This window comes from Patagioenas fasciata, chromosome 12, assembly GCF_037038585.1.
Source record: "Patagioenas fasciata isolate bPatFas1 chromosome 12, bPatFas1.hap1, whole genome shotgun sequence".
Classification (NCBI taxonomy): domain Eukaryota; kingdom Metazoa; phylum Chordata; class Aves; order Columbiformes; family Columbidae; genus Patagioenas; species Patagioenas fasciata.
Window position 1 is genome coordinate 6,065,224 of NC_092531.1, and position 21,427 is coordinate 6,086,650.

Genomic DNA, 21,427 nt, shown 5'->3' on the forward strand with positions numbered 1-21,427 from the left:
GCAGCAGGTGCTTCAGCTTCTCTTTATTGATGGAGAGTGGCAGGTGCTCTCCCCCCCAGGGGCCCGGGAGTGCAGGGGAGCAGGAGGGCTCTGGGGGGGACATGACTAACACGGAGACGTGAGGCTGCGGGGAGTGCAGGACGCTCTTCACACGGAGCCAATACCCTTCTTCTGCCCCCACTCCCGAAAATAAACAGCTTAGAGGGGCCAAAAACACCTGGGATTTGGTCTGTGGGGGGATCTGGCTGCACAGGAGGGGGAAGGAAAGTGACAGGGGAACCACTGACCACACGTGGCCTTCGCCTGTCCCTGTCACCCCAAAATAGGGCAGGGAAAGGGACATTTCACACCCTGAGGACAGTCACTAGGCTATAAGGAGTCTCAGCTGCACTGGGACTACACCGACTCCAACAGACATGGGGGGAGAACTTAAAAAAGAAGAAAATAACCTAAACACTTCAAGTATATTTTTCTTTTTTTAGTGATTTAAGGTCTCTTCCCCTGCTGCTGCTGCTGCGCTGGGTGGTGTTTAGCAACCTACATCCAGTCTAGGGCCAAGGGGAACATCGCAAGTGATGGCTGGTCTAAGGCGAGGGGAGGGGGCAGGGGGGAAGAGGACAGTGGCTGGTTGGAGTCAGCGCTCAGGGAACCGGCACCACGCGCATGGTGTTGGTGTAGCCAGAGCCGGGACGCCAGCCCGTCAGGACAATGACCAGGTCACCGCTCTTGAAGAACCCACGCGCTTTGCCTAGGAGAGAACAGAGAGAGGTGTCACCTCACCGCAGGGGGGATGCAGCTTGTCACTCATGGTTGATAGCAAGACCCTGTCCTTCTGCTGCCCACCCATTTGGGACACTTTGCTCTGCTTCAGGTTCCTCTGCAACGCAGAGCTCACAATTCCAGAGCTTTGGAGAAAGGAGCCACGTCACTCCAGGCTTCTCTTTTCTCAGGTGTGAGGAGCATCGTGGTTCAAGTGCTCATCACCTCACTGACCTCATGTTTATAAATATATAAAGGGGGAGTGTCAGGAGGATGGAGCCAGGCTCTTCTGGGTGACAACCAGTGACAGGACAAGGGGCAATGGGTTCAAACTGGAACACAAAAGGTTCCACTTAAATCTCAGAAGAAACTTCTTCATGGTGAGGGTGTCAGAGCCTGGCCCAGGCTGCCCAGGGAGGTTGTGGAGTCTCCTTCTGTGCAGACATTCAAACCCGCCTGGACACCTTCCTGTGGAACCTCAGCTGGGTGTTCCTGCTCCATGGGGGGATTGCACTGGATGAGCTTTCCAGGTCCCTTCCAACCCCTCACATTCTGGGATTCTGTGATCACGTTAAAACCAACCTGGTTTTCTGCTGGCAGCTATTTTAAGGTGGCCGTGAAAAAGACACTGTCCCATTTCCCCATCGGATGCGGCTACGCTTATGCAACTGCCATCCCCCCTTTCCCAACCGGATACCGTTACCACACAGGCAGCCGGTTCAGTTCCTCTCCCCGTTCCCACCGACAGCCCCAAAAGCACATTCTGAGGTGCCACCACGTCCCAGCAGACCGTCTACCACTCACCAACATTCATGCCCAGGTTCACGCGGAGGTCCACGTCCTCTGCCCATGAGCTGTGGGCAGGATCTTTGCAGAGCACGGGGAAGATGCCACGGTACAGGTGGGCCTGGCGGGCCGTCTGGTCGTTACGGGTCACAGCGATGATGGGAGCACGCGGGCGGTACCGGGACACCAGGTGTGCAGACCTGGAAGGAAATGGGACACAAGGTGAAGCACAAGCAGCACCGAGGTTTGTTTGTCACCATGGAGGGCTCCACAAAACCCCTGAAGGGACACCAAGGGCGACCAGAGGAGATGCTGGCAAGAGCCAAACTACCAACAGCTCGATGTGACTGTTCGGGCCACCACCAGAAGGGTGACTGTCCCCAACTCCAGTCTTGTGGAGAAAAATCACCTCATTTCCAAGTTCAGAAAGTGTCATCTGTGTGTTTTAGTCCTGAAAACAAGCCTTTATTTGTCCCCGTTGCTAGGTTAAGGTGGCGAGGTGCCATTTCTTCTGGCCTGTGTGAGCAAGCGGTCATTGGCATCTCGCTGGGGTGGCCCTGCGAGGTCGCTCTGTTTTGAGGAGCTCCCGGTTGACGAGAAGGAGCCCGCAGCAGCCCGCACCAAGGAGGAAGTCATTTGCCACATTCGCCGGCTAAAGCTGGCAAACAGGCCGGTTCCTCTGCAAGCAAACACAACTGAGGCCAAAACATACTGGGAAGCTGGGCACAAAGTCCTTAAAACGCTGTAAAATAGCAAGCAGCATGCCCTGGGTGTGGACTACGGCTTCGTATCTGCAAATAAATGGAGATTAAAGCTGCAAAGCCGTGATTTTACAGCTCCACAGCACGCTGCTATCTCCACTAGCTTTTGCAGCCTCATTTAGCAGAGCCAAGCTCAGCACTACTCAGATTTAACGACTGCTGCTTCAAGAAGGCAGCAGCAGTCTGCCGAAGCGCCCAAACACACGTGCCAGCTCTCAGACAATCCTTCCCGTGCTGTCCGAGAAGCCTCTTGGCTCCTCAAGGAGATCCAGGTACCTCAAGGCTGTAACAGAATCCACAGCTAAAAATATTCAAATATCAGAGTTCAAACCTCTTCAAAAAGGTCAAGGGTAAGACTGGAGCCTTTTACAAAGAAACATTAGAAGCACAAAGGTATCCAGAAACTCAGTGCTTATGGTCACTCCTCATCTCTGCAGAAAGTGGCTGCTTGAAATCACTTTAAGCTGTAACTTAAAAGATTCACCGATGGTCCAGTTCTTCAGGTAGACCGTGACCAGCTCATATAATCACATTCCTGCTGCTGCACTATTTCTTTGGTCCAAATCCAGAGCAAGAAATTCAAATACTCTTCCAGAAAGCAGTCTGAGACTTATGGTCGGACGTGCTTTGCGGGCAGCCTAGTTCCTCCGGACGGCAAAGCTGATCAGCGAGGTTTCAGCTCCCTTTCCACAACTGGAAGAGCAAGTCTACTGGACAGAAATCCCAAAATATATAATTTCTGGCATATCTCTCACCTGCAACCAAGGCACCGAGCTCCCTTGGCTACTGGGTGCCTGCCAGGCGCCTGTCTGTTCAGCAAGATTAGTCGCAGGCAGGTGTAAGGAAGCCCGTAAAAGAAAACTCGCAACGTTTCCAGTTTTCCTGTATCTAACAATTCTAGGCTAAGCAGCCCCCCCGGCTTAGGCAAGCAGGGCTGACGCCTGAAAGGTCCAGCAAAGGACCAATAGTTTGGATGCTACTATGAGAAGTTGGGGCCTTGATTTAAAATTTTAAAAGGAAAAAGAAAGAGATTCTGCATCCACTGAACTTCTGCCTCACTGTTAAATCGAGGATTTCTTGCCAAGAAGTTTAAATGGAAGCTGCACCACATATTTTTCCGCTTGGCTCTTCCAGGCAGCGCTGCTGGCAGAGGTGCCGCCGGGCTCGGCGCTGGTGCCACGTTGGCAGGGGCAGCCCGAGGAACGCGGAGGTGACGCGTGTGCAGATGTCTGAGCCGCCTGCCCATCTCCCGAGGAACCGGCACCGCAGGCAGGCGGCCGGGGCTCTCAGTCGCTGCCAAAGCCCGGGCTTTGCTCACAGCTCTGGTCTCTCAGAGCCATCTTTGTTTGCCGTGTCTCCTTCCCCCACCCTGTGACGAAGCGGGCTTGACCTGAAGGAACCTGTCACCTCCAGGAACCTGTCACCTCCTACCTTCCAGACTTGGTGAGGACAATAATGGCCCCGCTGCAGCACTTGAAGGACGCTTCCACAGCGCCAACAGCAGCGGCCTCGGTGGGATCGCAGTTGAGGGACGTCAGACGACGCAGCTCCTCAAACAATTGCCTGTGAAAGATGGCGGCTTCGGCCTCCCGGGCAATCTATAAGAGCAACATGCGTGCGGGAAGACAACACTCACGTCAGTCGCTCGGGGCCGCGCAGGGTAAGGCAAGGTGCTCTATCAGCAAGGTGCCACAAATACCAACAGTTTTTGACACTGAGTTACCAATTAGTAAGCCCAAATTGAGTGCAACACGCTGAGGTGATGGCAATAACATCCTCATGGAGGAACCGTTTGATTCTCCAGGTTTCTCTTTCGAATCGGTGGCACCCGCTGCGTCACCTTGCCCTGCCGAGCCCACACTCGGGTGACATTCATGCCAACTGCCAGGCACTCTCGCTCTGCTCCTGCCTACCTGCAGTCCCTCCCTGCTGCAAGAGAGAAACTCAGCGGTTATGCAAGGCTGATACCACAGCAACAAGCTGCTCGCTAAATATTTGCGGTGTTAGAATGGAGCGTGTTTTCACTCATGGAAAAAACTGGCACCGATCCCTTCTCTGAGCCCTACCTGCCGGACTCGGTCATAACTATCAGGGCTCGAGCTAAGCACTTAAAAGAGGCTTCCACTGCGCCCGCTGCCATGGCATCAGCAGGGTCCCTGTGGTTAACATTGAGGCGCAAGATCTCTTCGAACAGCTGACGATGAAACATTGCAGCCTCAGCCTCACGAGCGATCTGCAGGCCCGAGTAAGGGGGGAGAAGGAGAGAAGAGGAAAGAAAAGGAAAGATACACCAGAGTAACATGAGATCACGTTAATTTGCTTAATTGTCACAGTAAAAGGATATAAAGCTCAGGCTGTGAAACTCTTTGGCCCTCAGGTTGTGAATTTGTTGAACGCAACTCAGTCTAACATGCCACAGTCATTTAACCAGCGGGCCCTGGTCACCGGGCAGCATTTCGGAGGTGACATTCTCACTATATTTGGAGCAGGCAAATACAGATTGCTTTTCAAGGACCGCAGCAAGCCAGCTCAGTCAGGCCACATTTTGTTGCTGCTGGTTATTATTTCCTTGAGAGATTCTCATGCCGCCCACGTGCCTCCGGTTCCTCAAGAGGCGATCCCTGTAGCCCCATGCTCCCCCTCTGTACTCTCCCAACACCACACGGCACAGCTGGAAGTGTCTTCGTGGAGCAAACATGCGAGCAGGGCACTCACCATCTCCTCCCTGAAAATGGGAGATGGGCTCTCCCCTAGCTTCATTACATTTAGTTTAACTTCAGAGCCAATAAACATTTAATTTAACTTGAGAGCCAAAAAAGTTTCACCTCCAAGTGCTGTATCAACTTCTCTTTTGAGAAATAAATAGGAACAAGTCTCCCTTACAGGGTTGTCACGACATGGAGAGGTGTGGAGGCACAACTAAGGGCTTTGTGGTCAGGTTAAGCATTTGCAACAAGTTCAGTCATCGATTCATCCCAGTACGCTGGGAATCACTGGCATTTAAAGACAATTCTCACCTCGGAAGACTGCATTACCCCTTGACAACCCGATAAAGGAGGCTTGCAGGGACTGGAAAAGCATGCAAAGGTTGATCATCTCTTTCAAGGACAACTTCATTCTGTTACTGCAGAAAGCAAGCAGCCACTACACAAAGCGTGAGGAGTTGATGTTTAAGCAGAGACTGGAGTGCCCCTATGGTGATAGCTTTGTAGTTAGACCCTTCCAAATAACAATTTTGCTGCTCTAGTGTTAGAGAATTCTTTTCTGTGATGCCGGGAATTATCCCTCTTCCGCAGATATCAGTTTAAGCCAAAGTAGTTAAGTATCTTATGTCTAAAAATAAGAGGACACGTGTGACAGGCAGGAACAGTAGTCCAGTGCCAAGTCTGGTCCTAAAGCAGTTGGTTTTGTTACTGCTGGTTTTAACACTTGCTGTTGGATTAAAATGGGAATATTTGCCTCAGAACACTTACTGAAAAAGCAATAGCTGGTAGACAGGCAGTTTATGTTTGGCTCTTGGTCCAAAGGCAGGCAGCTCTGCATAACGTGCAGAACAAACCCCAGTTTAAGGGAAGCCTGCAGTGTTAAGAGAATGTGCACACACACACGCCGGCTTTGACAGTGGAAGGGCACAGGGATTCTCAGCTCCACGTCACAGCTGGCTTTACTCACGGGGAAACAGCCAGAGGGTTTCAGTGGGTACGCAGGGACAGGTGGGAAAAAGGAAAACGCAGCAGCTACTTAAACCTTGGTTCTCTTAGACAGCATGGCCAGAGCGGGACTTGAAGACAACCATGGGTCGTGGACTGGAACTGAAGAGAAGCCCATCCCCACAAGCAGGAAACAGCCTGCCCAGTACTGGGAAGCTTGCTACTAAACTTGGGGCATGTAGAATTGTCACAGAGGTCGAAGAGCCAGCTCATTTCTATGAGGCCTGCTGGAAAGTGAAAGCACCACAGTCCCAGCAGAGCTGCTGGGACAGACTGGGCACAGACAGGAGTCGTCTCTTAGAAGTGCAACAGCACCACAAAGAGCAGACGCTGATGGTTCTCAGCACCACAGCCCACGTTTGCTGTCTGCACCTCACTACAGAGGGAGTTTACTTGCAATGCTCCTGTAGCAGGACTGGATAAACAAATATGTAAACCCAAACCAACAGCAATTTCAGGCTGGGGAACACATACAGGAGCCACTCCTCACCAAGGCCAAGTGTTCGCTCCCTGCTGTGACCGCCTGGCCACTTCAGCTGGAAATATTCACCTGCTCTGGCCATGCTGCAGATTTTCAGACCATGGTTATTCAGGGTGTTCTTGCTGGGCAAGGCTTCTCTTGACTAACACCATGAATTAGCTCAGATGAAAGATCCTGACTGGCAGGGGACGTGCTCCTACCATCACAGAGTTGGCACCTTGCTGCAGAGTTCCGTTAAATAAACTGAATTTATATTTGCTCCTCTGCACAGAGGATTAAAGCCTTGGGTGTTTCTGGCAGAGTGAACACCACCACTCCCAGGTCAACTGGAAGCACATGCAACAGATCCTGAACTCAGGCTACAGGTACAACGCAAGAATTCATGCCAGAATGGAAACCCAGGTTTAAGTTTTGCTGCAGCAAGTTTCCAACTCTCCGTAGAAAGTCAACCCTCGTGGTTTAGGGGGGGAAAAACTGTGGAGGAACCATTTAGTTGCACTGTTAGCGTTCAGCTTGTAAACCAGCAAGTCATACTTTACATCTGCCACGTGCAAAAAGCACCACTCCATATTGACAGTTATCGATTTACGCAATGCACTGCAAACAAACACTAGCTGAGTCAATTCATCTATCTATATAGCCTGAATTGCAAATAAAACTGGTGAGAGTTATCGCTGCTGTGATTCACAGCACAGGTAACTGGGGAGAAGCAACACTTCTAGACACCTGGCATCGAGCTTTTTGTCAGCTGAAACACGAGCTGGGTGAACTTGAAGCAGAGCAGAGGTTTCTGGCAGTTCAGGCATGTAAAAATCTGGTGCTGTCAGTATTCGTGCAATAAACACCCCCCCTACACCAAGCGCACCAGGTGCTGAATGTAACCGTGCTGTAAATCAGACTCACAAGCCTCCCCCCACACCCTCCCATGGAGGACTTGGCCGTTACCTTTCATTATCTAGAGATAAACTGCTTAAGCAGCTCCTCGACCTTGGAGAAGCTGAAGGCATTTAAATATGCCAAAACAAATAGGGCATTCGGAGAATCTCATACCAAGGTAACAGCAAAATCCCCTTTACCCCAGTCCTAAACAAAAACTCATATGAAAAACCTTGGCTTTCGGAGCGTTACAGAGCAGTTCTCAGCTCTGCCCTACAATAGTTTGAGTGCACAAAGTGAGGTTTCGGGCCCATGGCAGGCAAAAGAAACACCCACAGTGACAGCGTGAACAAAGAAATCACCGCTTTGGACTGTACCAGACCCATTTAGATCTTCAGGTGCCAGGTTCAGATGGAAGATGCAGAGCAGCAGGTTATTTTTCACCTGCGGGACAGGCTCTCCGCCCCAGTGAAGTACTCACAGCGTGCTGCATGCGCACAGCCTCCAGCGGGTAGTCTCCCTTGGCTGTCTCTCCAGAGAGCATGATGCAGTCCGCTCCATCCAGGACGGCGTTAGCAACGTCACTGCCCTCGGCGCGGGTCGGGCGAGGTTTCTTGATCATGCTTTCCAACATCTGGAAGAGAACAAATCCAAGGAAATCAAGATACTGCAGAAGGAACTGGCCTAAGGACTCTGGGAGTAGAGATCTCCCGTGGACACAGGACAGAGAAGGGCTTGGTCCATAACCAGCTTCAAATTAAGGCATCTATCAGTGAGAAAAACAACCTATTTTATATCCATTCTACATTTCCTCCTTTTCCAGGGATATTTAACCCACACAACATCACAGACATGGTATTCTGACTCTCACATTTAACTGCTCAGCACAGGGCTTGGCCCCAGGAACTCTGAGCATTTTGCAGCAGAGGGTTGGCCTCTTCTCCCAAGTAGCAAGTGGTAGGACAAGACAAAACGGCCTCAAGTTGCGCCGGGGGAGGTTTAGATTGGATATTGGGAAAAATTCTTCACAGAAAGGATTGTCAGGCATTGGAACAGGCTGCCCAGGGCAGTGGTGGAGTCACCATCCCTGGAGGGGTTTAAAAGGCGTTTAGACAAGTGCTAAAGTTGGGTTATGGTTGGACTTGATGACCCTGAGGGTGTCTTCCAATTGAAACATTTTTATGATTGCTTTAGACATCTTTACAGAAAGCTCAAATCCAGCCACATTTTTCCAAATTAGCATTGAGGGGTTTGTTTTTCTCATCCAGAAATAGATAAACAGAACGGTCTGCACCAGCTAAAGTCACCAGCATCCAAGATTTCAGATTTTTTATATAATAGGTATAGGCTAGTTCTTTATGATGCTGCAGTGTGGGTACATCTTGCAATGTGGGTACATCTGGGAACCTCTTGTTAGACATAGATGTGCTGCTACAAGGTGCCAAAGCATGCTTATTTTTCTTCCCCAGAATTTAGTTGGCCCAAAAGGCGCATACTGCATGATGTTTTGAGGAGTAAAACCTTCAGCAGTCACACAAGAGGTCCTGTAACCCTACAGGGGAAGATCCCAAACACATCTTTAAAGAAGTGCTTCAAAATGAGCAACTCAGCCATGAGCAGAATGTCTCAGCTCTTGGCATCTCACTCTCTAACAAACACCAGTGACAGCTACTGATGTTCAGCCCACAGCAGTGACAAGCTAGTGCTGCGTTTCCAGTACCTGTGTGGCACAGATGATGGGTTTGCCAGCCCTGTTGCAGCGCCCGATCATCATCTTCTGGGCAAGGAAGACTTTTTCAGCGGGGATCTCGATTCCCAGGTCACCACGGGCCACCATGATGCCATCACTGGCCTCCATGATCTCATCAAACCTGAGAGCAAGAGAAGAGGTTTGTTACCCCGTTTGCTCTGCAAAGCACCTTCCTGTTTGTTCTGTGCCCCTCCGAAAAGGGAGCATCACTGGGGCACGATACACAGCTACGCTGACAGCACACAGTCTTTCCATGTCCCATTTCAGTATCCGGTAATGCCAAGGCAGGAGGAAAAAAACCTAAGACCAAGTCACAGCATATGTAAAGTGTTATTTTATAAAGCTTTCTAAAGCTATAAAGAGACAGACTGATGGGAGCGTCGGCTGATCCAAGATCTTTTCACCTGATAGATTGTCACAGATGTGGGGATAAAAATTTACACTCGCTATAAAAAAATACTGCAGATCTCTTCAGAGATACAGGGTGATGGTGACACTGTCCTCAGGAGCTCAGGGCACGTGACAGTTACACAACTCACTGCTCATACTGCAGCTACATCATGTCTCCCGCGCGTGGCATTAAGTGACAGCCTGCACTGCTGCTCTGTTACTCCGATTAGTGAGTTTGCTGCTGCTGGCAAGCCAGAGAGCAGGAGTCCTGACTACAGCGTGAAGAGGCTTTGTTCTGCTGTTGACACAGGGTGACAAACGCCAAGTGTCACCTGCACACAGCTCACCTGCGCACACCCTCGTGGTTCTCGATCTTGCTGATGATCTTGATGTTCTTGCCCTTTTCCCCTAACACCTTCCTGACGGCGTGGACATCGGCAGCTTTGCGGATGAAGGAAGCAAACACCATATCCACGTTCTGCTCCACGCCGAATTTTAGGTCCTGAATGTCCTTTTCGGAGACCGCGGGCAGGTCGACCGCGGCACCAGGCAGGTTCACTCCCTTCTTGCTGCCAAGCATGCCGCCGTTCTCGATCTCCGTCATGACATAGTCCTTGCCTGAAACAGATGCGTTCCCACAGTCAGTGTTTACCGGTAATCTCCCCACTGCCAGCTCCCACAACGCCTCCCCGCCTGAGAACCGTGCTGCCAACCCCACGGCACGTGATAACAGCTCGTCGCTGCTCTCTTCAGATTTATGCAACACACAAGGTTGCGATATACCCGTGGGAACATCACAGATCTGTTTAAAACCACATCTAAACTGGTCTTGGACAAGACGCCGTTTGTTCTGCGTGGGAGGTTGCGACCATCTCCCCCAAAAAAGCTACTGGGTTGCACTTCTGTACACAGGAGCCTTGTAATAGCAACTTGGGCACCCTGAAAGCCTCATCTCCATCTCCCTGCATGCTCTGGGACCAGAGACAATACCTTGAAGCCAGAGCAGTTTAGGCAGCACCATAAAGGAAGTATTGTCGAGCTAACCTTGCTCCTACATTACCAGTTGAAGCTAGTTCTGCCTCTAACCACAAAAGTCAAGGTTTATGCTGTATGAAAAGTACGAATCAGCTAAACATGCTTTGATCACAAGCACTGTGATGTCCCTACCACACATTCACCTTTGAAGAGAGGTTTTAGATTAGTATAGTGAAACCCAGTTAGTTTTTGGAAACTTGTTACGCGTGGAGAAAGTTTTGCTCCAAGTCTCCCTGCAGCATGAAGAATCATGTACTTCTTTCTTTAATACACGACTGAAAGCTAAAAAACTGTTACTGGATGGAAAGCAGAAGTATGTTCTGAGGAAAAACACAAACAGGCACAGCTGGAACGGTTGTTACACACCTTTCTCCTTAACCAGCAAGGAAATCAGACCGTCATCCACGTAGATTTTGCTGCCAACATCTATAACCTTGATGAGATTCTTGTAGTCCACCCACAGCACGTTCTCATCACAATTCTCCATGAAGGCATCGTCCAGGGTCACTTTGAGCTGCGCACCCTTTTTGAGCTCCACTTCTGCTGTGCCACTCTGCAGGTCAAAACATGCGTTTCAGCAAAAAACAGCACACAACCACCTCCCAGCTTGCAGCACTTCGTCCCAATTTTTGTTTGTTGGTTTATTACCTTGGTAGATTTTTTGTTTGGAAAGGCCACAGACATAACACCATATCTAGTGTTTCATGCTGAAAAAAAGCAGGGGGAGGGGGAAAGAGCAACTTACTCCCTTAATGAGTCCAGTTCTGATTTCAGGTCCCTTGGTATCCAGTGCAATAGCCACAGGTCTGTAGGTGATGGGATCAGAGGCAAAGCTCTCTGTAGCTTCTCGCACGTTCTTGATTGTGCCCTCATGATACTGGCAAAGAATTAAAAAATAAAAGATGGAAATATTCAGACCATTTCTATTCTACCAGTTATAAGATCACCACACAACCCAAACACTGCCCTCGCTGACAGCTCTGCTCTCACATGATACTCAATTTCAGCTCTAGCTTGAGAATTTTATTCAGGTTGAGCTTCCAGCAAAGCAGAGTGTGAGGATACAAAGGCTGTCCCCACGTGAAAGTGGAGTCCGGCTGTTCTCTGGCTCCGCCTTTGGTGCCCCCCATTCCAGGCTCAGCAGGACAACTCCAGGACAGAGCCCAGGTGCTCAGTCAAAGTGATTTTCCATCAGGACATGCACCTGCTATTTGGAGATGGCCCACCGATCAATGAGCCTTCAGGAAGAACGTTTCCAAAAGCTTTGCTCAACATCCATCTGTCTGTTCTACATGGCAGAACGTGGGCAGTGCTGGCAGCTGGACCATTCTGTGCGTGGAAAGACGCCTGAATGCCAGGAAAATGCCACAGCTCAGTGACTGCCCCACACGGCTGCTCTCCTCAGGAGGATGCCATCCCATGCACTGTCAATTCCCACAGACTTCCAGCCTCACCACTCTTATCAGCACCACAGGTGAGCAAATAAGCTTTTTATGACTCTTTGGCTTAAATCTCCCCTGAAGATAAAAGATTTGCTAAGAGGACATTACCCATCAAATTATTTACATTCTCTTTCAAGAGCCAAAGCAATCGCAGAGTTCAAGACTCCAGCACCACGTACCTGGCTTCCAAACTTTCACGTGTACAAGAGCATTTTGCTAACACTGCTGGTTTCAGCACAGGCAGTTCTGGGGGGAAACTCCCATCCCAAGTACCTCAAAAAGAGCTTCAGATGACCGGTAGATCAGTTTACTTTACTTGCTTAAACAACATCAAGAGATAACCTTGACTGCAAGTTGCGTAACACTTGGCAGACTTTTGCAGATAAGAAATACCCTTTCCCCTCTCTGTGCCACAGATGGTGTTTGACCCGATTCACCTGGAAACACACCCGTCTGCCTCGACACGAGCCCCACATGCCTGCTTTTCAGTATCACGAGGGTGATAACCCAGAGCCAGAAAGGTGGGGCCGGAAAAAGCCATGCTAAGGTTCACGTGCATGCCCTTGGCCAGAGATAAACCACAACTGCTAACTCTTTAGAGCAGGAAAATATATTTCATTTACTCATAGAGAGTGCAAGTTGAGACTGAGACGCCCCAACCCTTCCACGCACTGCAGCCTAAATGGACGCAGTACAGAAAACATGTCTGAACAATGTTGTGACGTCTATCTGGTCCCAGTCATCTGGGATTTTTCCTTTTTAGTTTGATATTGATGACTAACCGGCTCCTAGGGCGTCTGACTTCCTGAAGAGTTACGCATGCAGAACAGGAATGCAGATAGAGCTGGACGTAAAAGCAATGCTTTTTTTATACATAAAAGGGTTGCAGCCAGGTGCTAGAGCATCTCTCTTAAAGTTATAGCCCTGTTGAACATTTTAGGGTGGATGCAAGAACCAAAATGCTCACAAGTGAAAACCCTTTAGAGCTTCACTGGAAAGTGGAGTGATTTGGAGGAAGCAGGAGGCGACTGAGACTTAAGACTGGCTCCAGCTGGCAGTCAGGCTCAACAGGACACAACAGCAAGGCCAGACTCTGCTGTAAGCCAACCTCGTCGGTACAAATGTGCAATTAGACCTCACCCAAAGCAGAAAGCCACAGTCCCTGTCCTCAGCCCCCGCTAACAAGCGCACAAACCACAGCAGCGGCTCCGCTGGGCAGTAACGGTGTGAAAATTCCCAGTTTCAGGCCTGGCCACCAACTAACTCCCTGCTCAGCCACCCGGCTGCAGGATTTGATGACTATGGGGCAGTTATTCCACACTACCCTTTCTTCAGGCAGGTTTTGCTGTCTGCAGCCTTTGCACCAACGCTACCCCGGGGTGTTTAGTCAAGGTCTGACAGTTTTTCACAGTTAAGCATCAGACCTTTTGATTTCGACAGTGCCCTGTGGCCTTTAAAGGCCACGAGGGTGAGAGGCCAAGCTGTTATGCAGCATGAGGCTCATGGTTCAGCAAGTAAAGCCACCTACAGCTGCTATGGGCTACCGGCTGACATTCTGAGAGCTGGAGGGCAGCCAGGGTAAAAAAAAATTCAGCGGAAAGGCTCAGCATGGCATTCTAGGCAACCTGGAATGGGATCCTCAGCTCCTCCCGTATCGCTGAGGATCTCATCTATTTATATCAATGAAGGCTTGTCTGACATGGGCAGTCTTGATTTCTTTTGACCTTACTTTTCTAAGCTCACCACACCAGCTCCCAAGTACCATGGTGCTAACCTCATGGCTGCCAGGAACGTGGCTGGTTTGCCGAGCAAACCCAGGAGTCCAATTATTTCAACTATGCGTAGTAATTACATCAAATCCCTAACAGTTTTGTTTTAAGACAAGGTTATTCATTGATCACCTGCTTGCAAAACCCCCAGCAATAAAACAAAGAAGCGAGACGACCAACTGATAGTGTGCACTCCTGCAGAGGTGCACAGCATGGACAAACGCTCCCGGTTGCTGCTGTGAACTGTGAAGTGGCAGCTTTGTACCACAAACAGTAGGACAGGAGGAAGAACTGAAGGATTTCACGGCGAGCAGTTGGCACACGGGGGTCAAATACCAGTTATCTGGCTCCCTGGTACAGAAAAGGGTGTGGAACCAACTGGAACCGCTTTCAAAATGGCTCAGAAAGGGAATGTAAATGTTATCAGCAATTACGCAGGCTCAGTATGTACAACTGGCACACTTTCCCCAAAAGCAGAGCTAAGTTTTGCTTTCCCAAGCCAAGGCTGGTCTGGAGTAAGCTGGATTTCCCTCCTCCATGAGAGGAAGGGTCAGATGACACACACAAGGCCCAGTGGGGTCGTATCAGTTCAGACCGCACCCTTACCTCGTGAGTGCCGTGAGAGAAGTTGAGGCGGGCAACATTCATTCCAGATTTAATCATTTCCTTCAGCTTGTCCACTGAGCGGGAGGCTGGGCCTAGAAGGAAATAGTTTGAATATTAACTTTGTAAAAATAATGAGATAACTCACATAGGCCAGGCTGTTTCATGTGGAAAACGTATAATGGATAGAGACTTGTTCAGCACTGAAGCAGCTTATCTTTATGGTAGCAGAGACTGTTTTAACTTGCCTTGAGGAGCACAGCAGAACCTGACCAGTTCTGCTTTCCCCAGCTACCAGATTCACTCCCAGCAATAACACTGGTTAGACAGACATGGGAAAGCCGCATTCTCTCACCACACAAGTTCAGCCCTGGCAAGGGATGAAAGCTGAAGCCTTCCCACAATTTCCCTAACAAGTTTCACCAACACAGGCACTCATAGCTGCGATTCTCTCCTATCTAGGTATTGCCTACCGATGGTGCAGATGATTCCGGTGTTTCTCGCAATGGTTGGCTCTGAGTCAATGTCGAGGCGGCACATGTGCTCCAGGAAGGTGTCAGCCATGGCAGCGTGCAGCTGCTGGGTCTGGATGAAGGCCGTCCCTGCATCGTGGTGCTTCGACATTGTTGCTGGAATCCTGTGTCTACAAGAGAAGAAAAGCCGTGCCAGGTTTAGGAATCACCCAAATCTGCTCATCGAGGAGAGACACCAACACACTCACGTGATGAATATGGAGGTAACAAGAAAGCTGCTACTGGGTCAAACTATCTTTATGTTCCTACTTGAGAAGTCTTAGATACAGGCAAGACACATTTCTATTTCCATGTCATCCCCCACAGACGCCACCCAAAGCTCACCTGCCTTCTATGCAGATGTTCCCTTCATAGCTTCTCTTCATTGCCAGTCTTCCCCTGGAGCTACACAACGCAACAAAATTCAAGCACTTGAGTGTGCAGGCAGAGATTCTGCCTCCTCCTTCCCAGTTCTCTGCTCATTTCTCCTACAGGCCTCGACTGCGTTTCCCATCGCAACTGGGGAGCAGGGCAGCTCGGTGCTAGCGCAACTGCAGACGCACTCTTACGTGGGCAATCTCCTGCCAAGAAGCACCTAATCATGGCAAAGTCTGCCTAAGCTTAAAACTCATCCTCTAAGCCTGTACAAGCAAGTAGGCTTGAGTTGATTAAACACAACACCTTGGCAGAGAACATGTGAAAGACTGAAGGTTTCTTTAAAATGCTCGAGGTCCCTCTTCAAAGCAAAGACGCTGTAGGTCTAACCCCACTCCCCCTCACCCAGGGCAGCAGAAAACCACCACAAGGTTTCAGACTGGTTATTTTTTCAAAATTAGGATGAAAACAAAACCTCTCAGAATTCAGGCTGCTTGCCTCTACAGGACTAGAGCATCCCCACAATGAAAGGAACAGCCCAAATCCTAAGAGCAAGCTGAACTGCAGCTTAACCGCCCGCTGGGATGGGAGGACACCCATTTCCCAGCAGCACCGCTGCCCCCAGGGATTTCTAATCACGCACCTCAGGCTGTTCTTGAGTAGCAGTGGTGGCTAAAAGCTGTCTGTCCTCTTCAACCTGCCCAGACTAGATTGCTGGTGCTTAAAAAGCCTCCAGTATAAGAGTGATGCAAGGTGGCTACCAGCACAGCAGATCACTAGTCAAGTTTCAGTGGTTTGACTCCAAAATTCATCCCCTGGGCACGCCAGGGATATTCAAAGCAGACTGCTCTTGCAGCAGAAGCTGCCTTTGTCTACAGAATATATACCTTTAGTGTGGCACTGGCAGAAACACAGGCTGATGCTCAGCTAAATGCGGGGATAGGGCAAGGGTTTAGTTCTGCCTGCCCCAAGCAGACAAAAATACCCCTAATCAATCACAAAATGGTGCTAGCTGCGCACACCAGCGCTGAACCAGAGGCGCTAATAAACCCAAAAGCTTTGTCAAAGCTGGCAGTGGTGACCAGAGTGAAGCTGCGCCCCTAAGAACCAGGCAGGGAGACGCGCCTGCCCGCTGCCGCAGAGGCTCCCTCGCGCGATGCTCCTCCCTTCGCTCCGCAGCCCTTCCCCACGTACGTGCAGATCGTGCGGATCCTCTGGCGGGCGGCCCTGACTCACCATCGCCTCGCTCCCATGCGGCAGAAAGGAGTCAGGCCAGCGAGAAACCATAATTTGTCCTGGCAAAGCCTCTTTCCCCTCAGCCCCGCCAGAAGCTGCTGATTCACCGCAGTCAGTACAAGAGAGTCTGCCCACATAAAAAGCCCGACAAAGTCCCATTATTATAGGAAAACTCGCTGGTTAGACCTGAAACATTGTATTTTGGCCCTCTAACACTTGTTGCTGCATCTTCCAACACCTGCGGAGCGGTGTCGGCTTCTCTAGATGCCCATGCCAAAAAAAAATAACATAAGGCTTTGCTGGGAAATTGCCTCCACACCAACACGGACGAGGGGGTCTGTGCAGTTTCTGGGAATGAGACGGAATAAGAAACAACACGATCTCAAGACAGAAACTGCATCCAGAGCATGACTTGGAAGATTTTAAAAACAGGCAGTCGAGTTCTCCCCTTCTACCTCACAGAAACCCCCTACCCACTCAAGTCATTTGCAAATAAAATTTTAAAGCCCCTAAAGCCTTTATAAATATATATAGAGAAAGAAAAATTCAGTTCTGAGTCACAAGCCCCCTTAATCAGATTTTCCAGCAGTTCACTGAGCTCAGAAAAATTAACCAGACACTGTGACCTTGTCCAGGAGCAAGAGCAGAAACGCAGCAGCCTAAAAGTATCCGAAACACCCATCTGCCCACAGCGGCGTGCCCCGCTACCAACAGCTTCGCTTTTTTATACCTCCTCCTGCCTCCCATTACTATGTATTTACAAAGCACCCACTGAATTCTACTGGAAAGAGCAGTCTTATAAATATAACAGGAATGTTTGGCATTTCCCACTAATCCAGACTTGGGGTGTTTTTATTTAAATCAAAGAGGCAAGGACTTCAAGGACAGCTGAAGATACTCTCTGGGCTGAGGGAGGAATGGGGGAAGCAATACCCTACAAAGCACTGAATAAATCCAAATTCCTTCCTCAATAACAATTAAATCCCCAAGTTTATTACTTGGGCTGCCTGTGCTTCAGGCAGGACACCCTGAAGATGTCTGCTATCTCCATGGCTCTTGAATATTCTAGAAAGAGCCGTTGGAGGTCAGGACGAACGGTTTGGCAGTAGCGAGGTGACTGACTAACCCCAGCCAGCTCATCCTGCGGTCGGGCTCAGAGAAGCTCTAAATCCTCAGCACCTCCAGATCTGCCCCTGGGGAGGGAGAAAGGAGAGGAGACAGTGGCAATCCCCACCCCGGTGACAAAGGGAAGTGGAAACTGCAGCACAAAGGCCTCGAAGGGACTGTCCCCAGGCAGGACCGGTTTTAACCACTGCTGCGCCAGACAAAGATGTTTTACTACCTGTGAAAGTCGCAGGCTGGTTTTATTAGCTCTGCACGGGTCAGCCCCGCTTACACAACCCTGCTGATGCTGCAGAAGAAGGCTGCTCATGCCCAGAGGCAGAAATGGTTTGAGTTAGCAGTTACATTTGAGAAGGGCAGGGTTATGAAACCAGGCAGGCCTTCAGATTCAAAAAAAAAAAAAAACCTAGAAAAAAAATCAGCTTTGCTTGTTCCAGAACCTAAAGGCACTCAACAACAAAATCTAGCTCTGTAGCAAACCAGGCTTTTAACACAGCCTGTTCAGCCCTTTTCCAGAGAGGGAGGACACAACATCCTGCCCTCAGTGGCTGCTGCAGGAGATGGCATCGCGCCGTTATGTAAGGACAAGATGGCCACCCCAAAATGCCAGCTCTTTTCTGCACCGCTGGACGCAACCCAGGAGCCATCACCTGCTCTGGGCTGGCGCACGCTCTCCCCAGCAGCTCTGCAACACAGATACCTCTCCCGTTTTACAGCAAACGAGTTCTGAGGGCCGGGAAGGTCAGGTCAGCCAGCACAGCGCTGGGCAACATCAGCACTTCTGCTGTGTGCAGAGCAATTAGCCAAGTCTGCCCTCCCCAGAGGCTTAAAAAAATAATCAAGCAAGTTGAGGTGACAAGCAGCAGATATCTGGTGACAAGAAAGACTTATCTGGAGGGTATTTGCAGTGCAGGCACACCTACTAACTTAACCTTGCAGCATGTTGCTCTGACAGAGGACAAGGAGCTTTTCACCTTGGCCCCACACCAGAAACCACCCAGCTGCCTTCAAGGAAACTGTAAAAAAAAATACCTTTTTTTTTTTTTGCATTATTAAACAAAGTTGGTTTGTTTGATTGGCTTTTACATTTAAATATAACTCTAGGTGAAGTGTAAATCCTTCTGCTGCAGCCCCAGGATGGAGATGAGCTGCGCGCCCAGCTGTGGGTGGCAGCCACAAGGTACTGCAGCCCCATTCTCTACGTGCCACCCATCACCATCTTCCCCAGCAGGAGATAAAGGACCAACACGTGGTCCGGCAGGCCTGGGAAACGCTTTGTTTGCCTTAAATTTAATTATCAGCTCAGCATGCGGAAAGGGAATTAACACCGGTGTTAGATCGCCCCAGCTAAGGCAAATAAACTCAGGTTTTCCCAAGATTTACAGCTTTGGGTGGATAAAGAAGCAGGGAGTCAAGAAAAAGGCAGGCTGCTCAGGCGAGGGGCTCGGAGGCAGCGCCGTGGTCTCTGTGAGCTCATTACCCAGCAAAAGTGAAGTTTCTCGGAAGCGTTTCGCAGATTGACGTCCCCACTCCCAACACGTGGCCAGCAGTGGAGCTTCCTGCCTCGGTAATAAAGCCTTCATTAGCACGGGGATGGCGTGGAAACGAGCTGGCATCAGCACGACCCACGAGGCCACCCAAAATCTAACTTCTGTAAATTAGCCTAAATTTTGCTTTATCAATGTCCGGCATAAAATTATGTGCTTGGGACTATTTTTTTTTTTTAATTTAGCACTCCTGGTTGCACAAGCTCCCAAGTTTCCCTGGAGGTAACTGGGTAACCAAAAAAACCTCTTTGTCATCCCATCTTCAGGCCAAGGCAAATCACGACGAGCAGCAGCCCCTTCACAGGAGCAGCAGGTAGCCAGAAAGTTAAGGCATTAACACCACTAAAACCTCTGCGAAACACTGATTTCTGTCAACTTGTCCCCCCATCCTCCCCCCCCGATAACCGCTTCCCTTATCAGAACAAAGCAGGTTTATAGAGATCGCCGTCTACTTTTATGAATCTGAAGAGCCAGTCGGGAGGTTGCCATTGTCCGCCGACAAAAGCGCCATTCATGTCCCTGCAAAAAGGCTTTAAACACGTTTCAGAGGTTTCCGCAGTTCAAGGGACCGTCTAAGTCGATGGGACGTGCCCAGGCAGGCGTTAATTACGGGTGATAATTGATTCAGAAGGGGCCTTCTCTTCCGAGGGAGGGAAGACTAAAGAGGCTGCAGTATCACTGGTGAGATCAGTCAGCCGTGGGCTGATTTAAGCCGTTCCGAGCACCGCGGTGGCCGCACGGCAGCGCAGCCGCTTTGGGAAAGAGCGAGGGGGGGGGCCGGCAAAGCGCTTCGCACCGGCTGCATCTGACTCAGCCTCCCAGCACACTCGGGTCCAGCCCCAGCCACCAGGAAGCCGGGCGACATGTTGCAACCCGGGCCCTGCGCTCCGTTTGACCGCATCGCCCCCCGCGTTTCCCTCAGCGATACCTCAAGGACCGACCCCTCCTCCATCCCCAAATCCCGGCGCCCCCTGAGGACGCGGCCGCGGGCGGGACGGCGCCCGCCACGTGCTCGCGGACCCCCACCTTCCCAGGGGCCACCGCGGCCACGCGCGCCCCCACGGCCCCGTCAACCGCCGCCTGAGGGGAGACCCTCGCGCGACGGCGGGAACGGAGATGGGGATGGCGGTGGTGGGAACGGGGGTGTCGGGTACCGCTGCGCGGGTACCACTGCTCGCTCGCCGCTGAGCACTCAGGCCGCCGTTACCTGCTGTCTCCGCCCGACCTCGCCCCACGCCCGTCCTCTCCGAGAGCCGCCGCTCCTCTGCGCGCCGGCCCGCTGCCCCGCCAAGGTGATCCCGGCCGCAGCACCGCCCCGCGGATCCCTCCGCCGCCCCCTCCCCACCCCGGGAGGAGGCGGGGCGCCGGGACTCCTTTCCCCGGCGGACGCCCAGGGCGCGGGAGGGAGGCGCTGCGCTACCGTACACGCCCAGGCAGCCAATGAGGCGGCGGCGCAACGAGCACGCACGCAGCGGAGCGGCCGTTGCCTTAAAGGAGCCGCGCCCCACCGCTCTTAAAGGCGCCGCGACTCGTCCCGCCTCCCTTAAAGGGGTCGCGCCCCCCACAATTCACATAACCCGCACCTGGCCCGGGGCGCTGGTGGATCCCAAGGGCGGGGGTCAGGCCTGTCACACCGGGGTGGGTGGCAGCGCTGGGCAATTTGGGTGACGTTAGGTCCTGAGCCTCTGATTGACCCCCCAGGGATGCTGGGGACACTGGGGACACAACGTGGGTGCTCTGCAGTGGGACCCTGGGGACACCAAGCTGGGAGCATGGGCGCACCAGGCTGGAGATGCTGGGGACACTGGGGATCTAGTGATGGGACCCTGGGGACACTGTGTCAGCTGTGGGGATCCAACGCGGGCATCCTGTGCCAGGGCCAGGAGGAGCCTGTGCTGGGGACATTGGGTACCCTGTGCTGGGGACACTGGGGAGTCTGTGCTGGGGATATTGGGGACCCTGTCCCAGGACCATGGGGACCTTTTGCTGGGGACATGGGGGACCCATTGTGGCTGCTCTGCCCGAGGGCCATGGTGACACCAGGAACACACCATTGACACAGTGACCTGCCACACAGACCGTGTCCTGGGCTGTGGGGACACCGGGCCAGCCATGTGGTGACCCAAAATGGTCACCCTGTGCTGCAGCCATGGGGACCTTGTACTGGGGACGATGAAGACCCTGCACTGGGGACACTGAGGACCCTGTCCTATGTCATGGGGACACTGTGTCAGCCATATGGGGACCCATGGTGGCCACCCTGTGCCGGGGCC

The 21,427-nt window shown here is 51.3% G+C and overlaps 1 protein-coding gene across 2 annotated transcripts; it reads right to left on the reverse strand.

The window, feature by feature from the left end:
• Positions 1–3: 3 nt before the first annotated feature.
• PKM (pyruvate kinase M1/2) lies at positions 4–20,493 on the reverse strand. 2 transcript variants are annotated; one of them, XM_065847049.2, is made up of 11 exons: positions 20,362–20,493; positions 14,836–15,005; positions 14,366–14,457; positions 11,294–11,425; positions 10,915–11,101; positions 9,861–10,131; positions 9,094–9,244; positions 7,855–8,007; positions 3,738–3,904; positions 1,564–1,745; positions 4–748 (listed from the first exon to the last, which is right to left on the reverse strand). In XM_065847049.2, exons 2-11 carry the CDS (start codon positions 14,984–14,986, stop codon positions 642–644), a joined length of 1,593 nt encoding a protein of 530 aa, XP_065703121.1. In that variant the 5' UTR covers positions 14,987–15,005; positions 20,362–20,493; the 3' UTR covers positions 4–641. The 2 variants fall into 2 exon arrangements, with proteins under 2 accessions (XP_065703121.1, XP_065703122.1); XM_065847050.2 differs by lacking the exon at positions 3,738–3,904 and adding an exon at positions 4,373–4,539.
• Between the last annotated feature and the right edge of the window lie 934 nt (positions 20,494–21,427).